Raw genomic sequence first — 14,380 nt, 5'->3', positions numbered from 1 at the left:
GATTTAACACTATCCTTAATTTGCCTTGTTAGCCACTGTTGAGCCACCTTCCCCGGTTTATTTTTACTCCAGACAGGGATATACAATTGTTGAAGTTCATCCATGTGATCTTTAAATGTTTGCCATTGCCTATCCACCGTCAACCCTTTAAGTATCACTCACCAGTCTATTCTAGTCAATTCACATCTCCTACCGTCGAAGTTCGCTTTCCTTAAGTTTGGGACCCTAGTTTCTGATTTAACCGTGTCACTCTCCATCTTAATAAAGAATTCTACCATATTAACTCTTTCCCAAGGGGCCTCGCACAGCAAGATTGCTAATTAGTCCTTTCTCATTACACATCACCCAGTCTAGGATGGCCAGCCCTCTAGTTGATTACTCGACATATTTGTCTAGAAAACCATCCCGAATACATTCCAGGAAATCGTCCTCCCACGCATTGCTACCAGTTTGGTGAGCCTAATCAATATATAGATTAAAGTCACCCATGATAACTGCTGTACCTTTATTGCACGCATCCCTAATTTCTTGTTTGATGCTGTCCCCAACCTCACTACTACTGTTTGATGGTCTGTACACAACTTCTACTGGAGTTTCTGCCCTTTGGTATTCCGTTGCTCCACCCATACCGATTCCACATCATCCAAGCTAATATCCTTCCTTACTATTGCGTTAATTTCCTCTTTAACCTGCAACGCCAACCCACCTGCTTTACCTTTCTGTTTATCCTTCCTGAATGTTGACTACCCCTGGATGTTGCGTTCCCAGCCTTGGTCACCCTGGAGCCATGTCTCCATGATGCCAATTACACCATGTCCGTGAATTGCTATCTGCGCAGTTAATTCGTCCACCTTATTACGAATGCTCCTCGCATTGAGGCATACAGCCTTCAGGCCTGTCTTTTTAACACACTTTGACCCTTTAGAATTTTGGTGTAATGTGGCCCTTTTTGCTTTTTGCCTTGGGTTTCTCTACCCTCCACTTTTACTTTTCTTCTTTCTATCTTTTGCTTCTGCCCCCATTCTACTTCACTCTGTCTCCCTGAATAGGTACCCATCACCCTGCCATATTAGTTTAACCCCTCCCCAACAGCACTAACACACACTCCCCATAGGACATTGGTTCCGGTCCTGCCCAGGTGCAGACCGTCTGGTTTGTAGTGGTCCCACCTCCCCCAGAACTGGTTCCAATGTCCCAGCAATTTGAATCCCTTCCTTCTGCAGCACTCCTCCAGCCACGTATTCATCTGAACTATCCTGCAATTCCGACTCTGACTGGCATGTGGCACTGGTAGCAATCTTGAGATTACTACCTTTGAGGTCCTACTTTTTAATTTAGCTCCTAGCTCCCTAAATTCGTCTTGTAGGACCTCATCCCAATTTTACTTATATCGTTGATACCTATATGCACCACCACAACTGGCTGTTCACCCTCCCCCTTCAAAATCTCCTGCAGCCGCTCCGATACATTCTTGACCCTTGTACCAGGGAGGCAACATACCATCCTGGAGTCTCGATTGCGGCGCAGAAATGTCTATCAATTCCTCTTACAATAGAATCCCCTACCACTATAGCCCTCCCACTATTTTTCCTGCCCTCCTGTGCAGCAGAGCCACCCACGGTGCCATAAACTTGGCTGCTGCTGCTCTCCCCTGATGAGTCATCCTCCTCAACAGTACCCAAAGCAGTGTATCTGTTTTGCAGGGGGATGACCGCATGAGACGTTCGCTTATCCCATAGGCAAAATCACTAACACATCAAACTAGCTTGTTTTTGATGGCGAAGCCAACCCCATGGAGACGGCATTCCTCTTCTGGTTTGCCTTTCCAGAAGAACGTGCATCTACCACCTTGTTCCTTGAGCTGGCCTTCTCCTGCCCACCGGGTCTCGGTCAGGGCGGGGATGTCAATGTCGAAGCGCTTGAGTTCCCGGGCAATGACAGCAGCATGACATTCCAGTCTATCACTGTTGGGCTTGTCCATGAGGGTCCTGATGTTCCAGGTCCCGATCTTCATTTTAAAGGGTGGAAGATGCCTGTGCGTGAATTCTTTTAATGTGGGGTGGCCATTGCACACCAGCTACCACATGAACTTGACAGAGCAAGGTCTTGGTCCAATGGCAAGGGGATCCAAGATGATTGGAGACCAGGCTCTGCTGCATGGGCCTAGCACACACACACACATGTTCCTACTGATCCCATCCCTCCCTCCCTCAGGTCGTCTCTCCCTAGTTTTCAGAGATCGCAGTGTTGGAGCAGCTTGTGAATTTGTCCATAAAATACTGACACTGTACCCTGGGCCCCCCGGCTTCAGCTCCACCGCGCTGCTCTCCTGTGCTTTCCGTGTTCTCTCCAGCCGCTCACGTTTTGGTTGTTGGTTCTTTACTCGTGGCCAAGTGTATTCTGGCCTCATGTCCCAGGTCCAAACCTTGCTGCTGGCCTCGTGTACCGACTTCCCTGCTGGTCCATACTGTACTTTCCCTGGTTCCCGACCTCGTTGCTGGCCTCAACCTCCTGACCGCGCTATTGGTCTCGGCCTCCCAACCTCGCTGCTGGCCCATGCTGAGCCTTTCCTGGGTCCCGACCTCGTTGCTAGCCTCAACCACCTGACCTCGCTGCTGGCCTTAGCCTCCCGACCTCACTGCTGGTCCGTGCTATACCTTTCCTGGGTCCCGATCTCGCTGCTGGCCAATGCTGAGCCTTTCCTGGGTCCTGGCGTTACTCCTGGCCCGTGCTGAACCTTTCCTGGGTCCTCGCCGCCCGCTGATTCCCGTCGGTCCTCCGATCCTCGCCGCCCGCCATTTCTCGCCGCCCACGGCCCCCCAGCCCCGTGGCATTGGCATCTAAATGTAGTACAGGTAAATACCGGCCTGCTGTCCAGTGACGCTCACCACCTCTCCATCATTCCATTCCTCTCGCAGGCTGTTTCACATCGTAAAGCTGAAATGACAGTCACCACAAAGGAATGGTAAGTGAATGAATAAATTCATCAAAAATCAGTGAATACTTATTTACAACAAAAATATCAACTATTCACCCTTGTGCAATGCCTTAGTGCCTCTTGTTACTGTGCCTTTGCCGACTCTAGTGCTCCCACAAAGTGTTGGCCCAGTGGCTGCAGCAGGCCTAATGAAAGGCTGCTGAGTGTCCATAAGGAAGACTTCAGATGGCCTTGCAGAATGCCCTCGACCAGAAAGGCCCGGCTGTAGATGGCTCCACCTCAGCATGGGTGGCAGCAGTCTGGGCTGGCTGGATGATAGGCTTCGACAAGAGCAATGGTGGAGTAGCAGTGGTGGGAGCAGGAATGCTGTCATCCTGAGAGAGGACAGCAGATTCCTGCTCCACTGACCCACTGCCATTCCCTGTTGGAGCACAGATTGCTGGCCTGCTTCGTCACCGTGAAAGCTCCAGTCGATGGCGGTAGACCTCGCCACGATGGCAGCAGTCAGGGCTTGCGTGGCATCAAGCTGAACCTGCATGAGAGCAATCTGAGATTGATGCCACCAAGCATAGACTGCATTACAGCACTAAGACACTGTGTTGCTTCCACTTGTGCTGCAATGGAAGCTTCCAGATCGCCCATCACACGCGGCATCAGGTCTGGGTCGCCAGGGTCTCTCTGGGAGTCTACCATTCTTTGCAAACTGGAAATGATGGGCTCCATGGTGTACGCAGAGCCTTGTGCAATGTTGGAGGTGGTCTCCTCCACGTTCCTTACCATTGCCGAGAGGCTCTTGGTCACCCTTGCCATTGCACCAACCATCTCCATGTGCATGCCCATCACCCTTCGAGGTCCTCACCTGAGTCCTGTGTAGCAGAACTCGCCCTCTAGAGAGCTTGGCCCCGAGCTTCCCTTTTCCCATGGTCTTGCTGCAGCCCACTAATCCCCGGTGCCTCACCCTGTGCAGATCCTTCTACTATCCTAGCCTCTAACGAATGCGTAATGCCAGTATCTGAGCTGGTGTCTCTGGGTGAGACATGCAGTGATGCAATGTGTTCTTCCTCCTCCTCTTCTCCCGCCTTACTCTCTATGATGCCCTCAGCTACAGGATGTTTAGCATAAAGCATAAAGGCACAAGAATCAGGTTAAGGTGAGATAAGGTGGGTAGGAAAGGAGAAATGCAAGCATACAGCATAATTAGCTGGAAAGTGGAAAACGCTTGTGGCGTGATGGGGAAGTGTAAGAATGAGGAGTTGAGATGAACTTACCGTTGTTGTCCCCAAGGGGGTCAACGTTACTGATGGCCACAGCGCCCACCACTTGGAACCCAATAAACTGTAGCACTCTATTCTACAGTGCAGACAGTGGTTGGGTGTCAGCTTGTCCCCTATTTGTGCACTCCTACTCCCTCCTGTTTTGAGCAACCTTGGCCTGCAAGAGAATGGAAAGTGTGTGAGTGAGTGTGGAACAATGTGTTTGGGTGATGTATCTGCCATAGTTGAATAGCTCTCATTATGTGCAAGGTGTGAAATGTGAGTCTTGGTAGGTAGGGATTGTTGATTGGTTAGTGCTGGGGGGCGGGGGGGGGGGTGGGGGCGGTGGTGCTTTAGGCAGTGTGTGAAGACTATGGTTCAGATGGTGGTATAAGAACATAAGAACATGAGAATTAGGAACAGGAGTATGCCATCTAGCCCCTGGAGCCTGCACCGCCATTCAAAAAGATCATGGCTGATCTGGCCGTGGACTCAGCTCCACTTACCCGCCCACTCCCCATAACCCCTTAATTTCCTAATTGGTTAAAAATTTATCTATCTGTGATTTGAATACATTCAATGAGCTAGCCTCAACTGCTTCCTTGGGCAGAGAATTCCACAGATTCACAACCCTCTGGGAGAAGAAATTCCTTCTCAACTCGGTTTTAAATTGGCTCCCCCGTATTTTGAGGCTGTGCCCCCTAGTTCTAGTCTCCCCGACCAGTGGAAACAACCTCTCTGCCTCTATCTCGTCTATCCCTTTCATTATTTTAAATGTTTCTATAAGATCACCCCTCATCCTTCTGAACTCCAACGAGAGTTGCATTTGTTGCATATATTGCATTTGTTGCAGCATTCATTCACCATGAACACACGAGTGAGGTCTTTAAATTTCTTCCTGCACTGTGTGTGGATCCGGGGGGGCCACAGTGCTGCCCAAGACCTGTTGCACTACCTCCCCCCACATGGTGCAGAAGACTTGCGGCGAGGGCCTCCTGCCACTGGCCGGGTAGAGCACCGCCCTCTGTCTCTCCACAGTGAACACCAACATCTCCAATGCTTGATCGCAGAATCTGCGGGCTCTCTCCCTGGGGCATGGATCTGCCATGAGTACACGATCGAGACCTCTGGCTCCTTCTCCTTGTCTTGCTTTTGCTTGCTGAGGCAGCTGAATAGCCAGCAATGCTGAGAATGAGGTTCTGCAACTTCAATGAATCTGCCCTTTAAGTACTCAAAAAAGCCTGTGGCAATCTTGACTTGCGATTAGACTGCCTCTGATATTGGTCCTTCCTTTGCGTTTGGGCTTTAAGACTTGAATTAGGGCTCCAATCATTTGTTGGAGCAGTGAGCACGAATTTTGCGTGCAGTCTAAAGCCTTTGCGCCTGGTGCTAATTCTTCAACTTTTCTGCTGACACCACCCATTCCTAGCTCAGAATAAGGGGTGGGTCATTTCGGACTGAGATGAGGAGACATTGCTTTACTTAGAGGTTTGTGAGTCTTTGGAATTCTCTACACCAGAGGGCTGTGTATGCTCAGTCAATGAATATATTCAAGACTGAGATCGATAGATTTTTGGGCACTAAGGGTATCAGGGGATATGGGGATGAGGCGGGAAAGTAGAGTTGTTGCATAAGTTCAGCCATGAGCTTATTGAATGGCAGAGCAGGCTCGAGGGGCCATATGACCTGCTCTTGCTTCTTATGTTCTTATGTTCTTTCCTCCTTTTTCCTTCGTTCTGTACTTGCTTATATACTGTTAAATCTCTAACTTCTTCCAGTTCTGATGAAAGGTCATCGACCTGAAAAGTTAAGTCTGTTTCTATCTCCATAGATGCTGCCTGACCTACTGAGTATTTCCAGTATTTTCTGTTTTAGCTCACACTTATTTACCTGATTAACACTGTCTGTGTTTTTACTTTTAACATTTTTAGCATATGGTATAATCATGATACAATATGAAGTTGCTTAGAATAATATTCTTCCTGCTCCGAACAACTCATTTACTCATACCTTTTTTTCTTATGTTATTCAGTTAGCCCATTTGTGGAATATATAGCTCATTGTATTTTATATAAAGCATAGAAACCAATAACATAAAAATAGCACATAATGATTAAACAGATGTTACAAGTGTTTCAATGATATTTGCAATTGCATCAACAACGATCACAATCGTTTTGAAAAGATTCAGAGGACACACTAAAGATTCTAAAGTGAACCTTCTGAATATTTATCCAGAGATATGCAATACGCAGCCACGATGTTGATACTGGTTCCACTGTGATCTGATGCGCAATAGAGCATGCACTCATTGTCACGAGGTTTAACAGGCTAATTATCAATAGTTATTAGAGTTATCAATGCATCCACTGACAAACAGGATTATCAGACCAAATAATCTTCAATTGGTCAATAATAGCACCTGCCACACTACTAACCATGCTGCTTTATAAATCTAACAGTTCATTGGTAAAATACTTCTACATAACTTTCTAAAAAGAAAATCAGCAGATGTTCATCTGAGACTGATAACAATCAACAGTGCTACTGTTAGCGTTAAATCATTGCAAATTAAATTGCTCATTAATTCCACCATTTAATACTTGAATGCAAGATGCTAATACAGGACTACTAAAATATTCCTACCCTCTAAAAATAGCGAAGTGAACCTCCTAAGCTATTCGGCCATAATGTAAGTTTGAAGATAAAATTGGTTTACAGTTACAATCTCCATCTATTGGAATAAGGGTAGATGTTAGCTGTGGATGTGAAAATAAATATGCACTCCTATTTAGATTGTTTATTTTTCATCAATTTTGCTAGTCTAATGAACTCGCCGATTTCCTAAAGTAAGTAAGCTCATTAGGAGTTTCTCGCATTAAAATCTTGCCTGGCCAGACAACCTTTACAAACTTTACTTCGGATGCCATTGACTTCCACTTTGATAGCTGTAAGTTGTTCCTTATTCAGGAAACATATCTTGAGTTAATTGCACTCATCCTGGAAAATCTTGTAGATAGGCACCAGCTCGGGATCACTGTCAGAGAATAGGAAATCCTAACACTGACAAAGAGGTAAGGATAACCGTGTTCTGCAGATGATATCTTAACTTAAATCCCAGCCACTGGGTATATTTGCTTGAATATTATCACTTTACAATAGTTGGGGCATATAGTCCTTAATCATCTTAAATTATTACACAATAAGTAATAAAGTTATTACACAATAAGTAATAATTTCCTTCATTGCAAAGGTACAGTTGTAGCTAATACAAAGCAAAATACTGCGGATGCAGGAAAACTGAAATAAATCAGAAAATGCCAGAGACTCTGCTTCTCTCCACAGACGCTGCCTGACCTGCTGAGCACTTCCAGCATTTTCTGGTTTTATTGTGCAGGTATAGCTGAGCGGTTCTACACAGAAAACACTAAAGAAACTGGTGGTGTTCTCCTTGGAGCAGAGAAGGTTAAGGAGAGATTTGATAGAGATGTTCAAAATCATGAAGTGTTTTAATAGAGTAAATAAGGAGAAACTGTTTCCAGTGACAGATTCAACGTAATTGACAAAAGAACCAGAGGTAGCATGAAAGAAAAAAAATGACACCGCGAGCTGTTATTATCTCTAATGCACTGCCTGAAAGGATGGTAGAGGCGGATTGAATAGCAACGTTCAAAAGAGAAGTCGATAAGTACCTGAAGGGCAAAAATTTGCAGGGCTGTGGGGAAAGGATGGGGGAGTGGGACTAATTGAATAGCTCTTTTCACAGTTACGATGGGCAGAATGGCCTTCAGTGATTCCATGATTCTAAGAGGCAGTAAAGCCCTAATTGTCATTGGATTATTAGACATAGTGACCTAGGAATGTGAAATGAGTCCCTTGTCAGTGTGGCATGGTTTCTTTTGCAGTCTATGTTGAACAAGACTTTTGTTTCAAGCACCATCACCTAATTAAGGTTCCGATGGAGGAGGCAGCAATGTTGGAGAGTTGACAGGATTGATGGCCCCAGGGAGATCAGTAAGTATGAACAGCTTACTGATGACAAATGGCCAGTGTTTAACCAGTTTCAGGTATCAGATAACATGAAAGTGTAACCAAGGAGGATATGGGCAAAATTAGTAAGAAGACAGTCCATCTAAATGGAATGAGGGAGAAAGCTATAGTGTGAGAAAGGAGAAGAGGAGTAAGGGTAGCAGCAGATTCAGTGGTGTCGTAAACAGTTTTTCAACTATACAGGGAAAGGTAACAGAGTGGCAATTTTCTGTCGGGGGCAAAGGTTAGCAGAGAGAGGATAAGTTACTGCAAGGAATGGGAGCTAAACTTCAGATTGTAAGAGAAAGTCAAATGCTTAAAATTGGGTCTAGGCTTCTTGCTTGAGGACTGAAGGTAAAGTCATCCAAAGCTTCGTTCATTGAGTTATATACCAATCTACGATAAAAGTAATAAGTTTCTTAGTTGAATTTTAGGAGAAAATGAGTGGATGGCTATATTAGTGCCTGTTGGTAGGCTTTATATAACGGTGACTATTTTTGGAGTGAGCCAGGAGCTGAGGGCTTCATCTCAATAAAACAAGAGCAGGTAGACTGGCCACCGTTAAAGAGCATTTGCCCAGTTATTTTATACATGATACATGGAAAGAGCAGTAATATGAAGGGGGAATTACCTGGAACCCAAAGGAAAGTTCTTGAAAGTAAATGTGGACAAAAAGCAGAAAAAGGTAAGCATTTTGTGTACTGATCCTGGGATTATAATCAAACAGTTCTGCAAGATGATAAATAATTGAATTGAAGAATGGGTACTATGTAATATGAATGATGGTTTGGTTAAACCAGGATGCTGCCAAGGTATATAGCCTCCAGAAGGGAACATGACAAAGTTGGCAAAGTGGCAATGTAGATCAGAGATGAAATTGAGTCCATAGAAGGGAATAATATATAATTTGGCTGATACAGCAGAGATGGTATGGATTGAGTCCAAGGAAAGAAGGTAATAATCTTCCAAAATAAAGAGCTTGCATTTATATTGTGCATTATTATTATGCTTCAGGACATCTCTGATTCATATCCAATTAATTGCTTTTTGAAATATAATCACTGTTATTATGTAGTAAAGCATGGGGGCAGTCAATTTTGTACACAGCAAGGCTCCATAGGCACTAAATGAGATGACTGGCCTGTTAATTTATTTTTGGTGGCATGGGTTGAAGGATAAATGTTGAGTAGCACATGGGGAGAACTCCCTGCTCTTTCTTCCAGCAGTCCCATGGAATTTTAACACTTACCTACACAGGCAGGTGAAGCCTTGGTTTAATGTGTCATCGCTAAGACAGTACAATGCACTGCTCCCTTAGTACTGCATTGAAGTATTTTTTGATTCTAGAATGGGGTTTCAACCAGTGGACATGTCCCAAAAGTGAAAATGCTATGATCTGAATCAAGCTGAATATTCTGGATGGAGCGGAAAGAGAGCAGTTAAGGAATTTTTTTTTTTTAGATTAGGGAGGCCTGACAAACACTAGAGGAAAAGCAATGTTTCTTGAGATGGTGCACTAGTTTGCCAAACACTGTTGAACAAGGTCATTCACTTTCAGAATCAATTTTGTAACATGGATAAGTTTAATAGACATTACAACCATTTTAATCAAATGTTGGGCCACTCTGGTAGGGTTGAAACTCTTGTGATAAGAATCAATCCAACCTTGATGTGCTGATGAGCGTGTCCCTTGGGATGATTCAAAGCCAAGGCCTTTTAGACTATTAAAGGCAGCAGCATGACAAAAATATCTGACTTTTAAAACTTTTTTTTAAGTTTCACCTGCTAATTCAGTGTTCATTGTTTCATATGTTGAAACTTAGTTGTATGTAGTCCTTTTCTGTTTACCCTTCAACTTTCATATACTTCTTTCCATCCAATATTCTCTGTCTCTTCCTTGTATAGATGGTAAGAAATAAAATGTTTTCATATAGTACATACTTCATTCGGTGTCCAGCATTCGGCGAGGTGGCCCTGATTGCAAGGACCATCAGCAGGTCAGGGTCAAAGGAGCAGCGTGCTGAGGCATACCACTTCAAGGTACAGCGTGTGCTGGTGCACTAGAGTGACGGCTGTGTAAAGGGCGACTGGATTGGATGTCACCGAGATACAGGTCGCTGATTGGAGCGTGGAAAGGTACAGCAGGAGTGGCGAGGTCAGGGGGCAGGAGTGGCGAGAGATTGTAGAGCATTGTGATCAGGGTCCAGGAGGGGTATGAGTTCGGGGCCCAGAAAAGGCGAGGGCCAGGGGCATCCCACACTGCAACATGTGTGCACACTAGGTCTGTGCAGCAGAGCTGGTCTCCAGTTGCCTTGGTTAATCCCTGCCACTGGATCAGACCTCGCTCTGTCAAGCACGTGTGGTGGCTGGTGTGCAACGGCCACCACACTTAAAAAAATCCACGCACAGGCATCTTCCACCCTTCAACATGCAGTTCGGGAATATTAGGTCCTTCATTGAATGACCTGTGAACTCATCCCGTTTTGGCGTGGAAGCGGGTCATCCTCGATACGAGGGGCTGCCTATGATGATTTCAGATATCCCTTTTATTTAACTGGATTATGTTAGCATTCAGTTGTTTATCAGTTTATCAATGACCACGGTAAAGAAATACATTATAATAGGAGATGAACTCTAGGGAGTGGCCAAATTCAGTCACAGTGTATTGTAAGAAGTGAAGCTAAACGGTGTTGTCTGAATATAGACTCCGGTTTCCGAATTCTCATTGGACTGTCTACCCACCTGTTTGTACATCACTGATTTATTGAGGATGGACAGTTAAAAAAGGCAGAGCCCTGTCCCCAAACTTGCGCCCCATTGTAACATTAGGGCGAGTTAAACTCACAAAAATACTTCTTATCAGTACCCTTGAATGTCCAAGTACCGTTCCTGGTCTGTCATTCTTGCCGATCAATTAGATCCTTCCCCAGACTGCCTTATTTATTTAATTAGCACTGCAATAAAAAAAACTTGAATATTTAAATGATTTTACGAATGTTTTGTTTTAATGGGGAACGCATCACTTACTAAGTCAAACTGAAACATGTACTACGCCTCTCGAAACTAAGTGTTTGAAAGCTCCCCTCCTGGTATTCTGGAAACAGCGTGAAAGATCAACGATTTCGCAGCTTGCCTGTAAACTTCCCAAGGACACATGTGTTTGTGAAACTTTCATGACCACAATATCTCCTTAGGCTCGGGCTCTTGATTTTCTTCCTTTTTTAAAAAAAACGGCGTGTATATTGATCGGTGATTAATCCACCTTGCATTTGGCTTTGCCCTAGACCCATTACGTCAGTGGTTTTTGTTGCAGTCCACGGGCTGCGATTGCTGTAGGTGTCTGTTGAAAGCGTTTGCTCCTGTCAATCCATGCCATGATGAATACATACTACTTCAACTGGCAGAAGCTAAGTGAGGCTGGCAGTACTGTCATCGCCTGAGGAGATCCGAGCTTTTGGTTAAGGAAAGTCTTTATTTAAAATATTTATCGTGGGCATTGCATCGACTGCTACTTTGTATTTTCCTATTGGGAATATATATATATATACATAAGCTTCCACCATTACTTCAAAAAGTAAAGAGTTGTTGGATTTGGCTTCTCGGATATTCCGAAACAAGCGTGTGATCGCGGCACTGCTGTGCATCGTCATGGTGTTAATCCTCCTTGTGTTGATCCCAATTCTGGTCCACAGTTCGAAAGCTGCCGCTCACTATGAGATGCTGGGAACATGCAGGATGATCTGCGATCCTTACAACCCCAAACCCAGTAGCACGGCTGTGGAGCTGATGCAGGATTTCAGTGCCATCCCTCCTCCACCACCCTTCATCCAAGGACTGAAAGGAGAACCTGGGCGAGCAGGGAAACCCGGACCAAGGGGTGCTCCAGGAGCGACCGGTCCACCGGGACCTAGGGGCCCACCAGGAGAAAGGGGTGATCGAGTGAAGTCTGCTTTTCCAGGGCTGACTGGTTCAGGGGAGGCGGTCACCGGAGCGCTGAGCAGTACCGCGTTCAGTAGCCCGAAGATCGCGTTTTATGTCGGTTTAAAAAGTCCACATGAAGGATATGAAGTTCTTAAGTTTGATGATGTGGTCACAAATTTAGGAAATTACTACGATTCTACTACTGGGAAGTTTACGTGTGCTGTGCCCGGGATCTACTTCTTCACGTACCATGTCCTAATGAGAGGAGGTGATGGGACAAGCATGTGGGCAGACCTCTGCAAAAACGGCCAGGTGAGTGAGAGCTTGCTCTCGGCACTGTGCGTGACACCGGGGTTTTGTTGCTCAGCACTGCGTTGCGGTCGGAAACCTCACCGGCGTTAATTACGGAGGCACCACTTTCAAGGTAAACAAACTATAATCAACCCATCAATAGGATTTGCTGTAGAGAACTAGATTACAAGAGTTGTTCAATGAAATTCATCTGGAATCGACTCAGGAATGGTCAGCCGATTTCACTGCACCTGGTCAAGTGTTTATGTAGAAACTTGTTTCATGAACTCAAAGCATGACCCATGTTTACCTTTTGTGTTGATTTACAGAAGACCGTGAATGTTATTTTTATCAGTTGGACCTGCTGCACTTTTCAGTGAAGACCAAGTCTGACCAACCTGACTCCATATTAGAGGCGAATGGAACTTGGAATAAAACTTGCTTCATGAGCTTGTAGCACGGTGCCTCAACTTCAGAGTGATGTTAGAGGTGCAGGATCTGACTTAAATCTGCCAAACTTAGGCCACTTGAAGTAATCAATTGTTCTGTGGTTTCTTTTGGTATTTAGGTTCGTGCCAGTGCGATTGCCCAGGACGCGGACCAGAATTATGATTACGCCAGTAACAGTGTGGTTCTTCACCTGGACTCTGGAGATGAGATTTATATTAAACTAGACGGCGGGAAAGCACACGGCGGCAACAATAACAAATACAGCACTTTCTCTGGTTTCATTTTATATGCAGATTAAATGACCCAGATCAGACATTCGGAATATAAATCAGATGTTATTTAACGACGTTTAGCTGTCAATGTCAGTTTGTCTATGGTTATTTAATTTCGATTTCAGACTGTTTTTGTACCGAATGCAGAGGCGTGATTGTTGGTGTTCAGCAAATTCATAAATGAAGTGTGCTTGGCACATGGCGCAATGTTTAGTAACAATGCATTACATCAGTCAAATTCTGTATGGGCAGTTCTTGGGAGGAATAGAATACGTTGCAAAATTGGATTTGTTCATTCCTGGTGGACATATTGCAAGTACTTATCGTTACAACCCAAGCCTTTGGTGTATTAAAACATTAAATATTATTTTCTACAGAACTTTGCTCTGGTTTTTTTACATGTACTGAAAGTAGCTAAATAAATTGCATATTGCTGCTATTTAAGTCACACCATTCCATTTTCACAATTCAGTCAAGATTTTCTGGCATTTATTGAGAATACAGACAACTCATCCCACGAATTGGTTTGATAATTATTTATGTTATCGTCCGTACGCCGCCAATATGGGTTTTTTTACACCTCAAAAAAGGTCTCGCTTTTTGTGTTGTATAAGCAGCATTTATAGAGTTCTAGTCGACTTCTAGTCGAATTCTGACCATGTGTTTTATTATCAAGTTGCATTTTACAGAATGACTAAACAAAGATTAAGGTGACGATGTCAAGAATGATTAAGAGCATGCAGCGCGTCATCATCAATAACAAGGCCAGTGGCTGTGCGCCACACGTTAAACTCTGTAGCTACTGGGAGTTACAATCCCCCTCCATTGTACATGGTGATATTTTATAGCAGTTTACTTCCACAGAAATGAATATTGCTAGTGCTCTTGTTACAAGAAATGCAGTAACGTTTTATTTACAATCCCTTTCACTTATTGTTAGTGTAAAGAAAGTAAATTGTCCTATTGGTTGTGACTGTGCGTCTGATACCCACATAAACATAGCTGGAACTTTAGCTGTACTGGAATTCACATTAAAGCTTCATCACGCCAGTAGTCTGCTGATGATAGAAGTGATCCGAAAATAGCATCCACTTTGCGAAGATTTTAATAAAGTTGTACATATTTTATATAGTGATCAATCTCTCCAATATGTCAGCTTTATAATAGAGAATATGAATTTATCTTTAAGCTGGTTCAGCTAAAATGAACTGTACCCGTATCTGTTT

The 14,380-nt window shown here is 44.3% G+C and overlaps 1 protein-coding gene across 1 annotated transcript; it reads left to right on the top strand.

The window, feature by feature from the left end:
* Positions 1-11,868: 11,868 nt before the first annotated feature.
* Positions 11,869-13,180, top strand: c1ql2 (complement component 1, q subcomponent-like 2). Its single transcript, XM_070874503.1, has 2 exons — positions 11,869-12,453; positions 13,001-13,180. The coding sequence occupies exons 1-2, from the start codon at positions 11,869-11,871 to the stop codon at positions 13,178-13,180; spliced, it is 765 nt and encodes a 254-aa protein (XP_070730604.1).
* Positions 13,181-14,380: the final 1,200 nt, after the last annotated feature.

Source organism: Pristiophorus japonicus, chromosome 3, assembly GCF_044704955.1.
Source record: "Pristiophorus japonicus isolate sPriJap1 chromosome 3, sPriJap1.hap1, whole genome shotgun sequence".
Taxonomy (NCBI): Eukaryota; Metazoa; Chordata; class Chondrichthyes; family Pristiophoridae; genus Pristiophorus; species Pristiophorus japonicus.
Note: the sequence above shows the minus strand (reverse complement) of the source record. Positions and strands in the feature narration are given on the sequence as shown.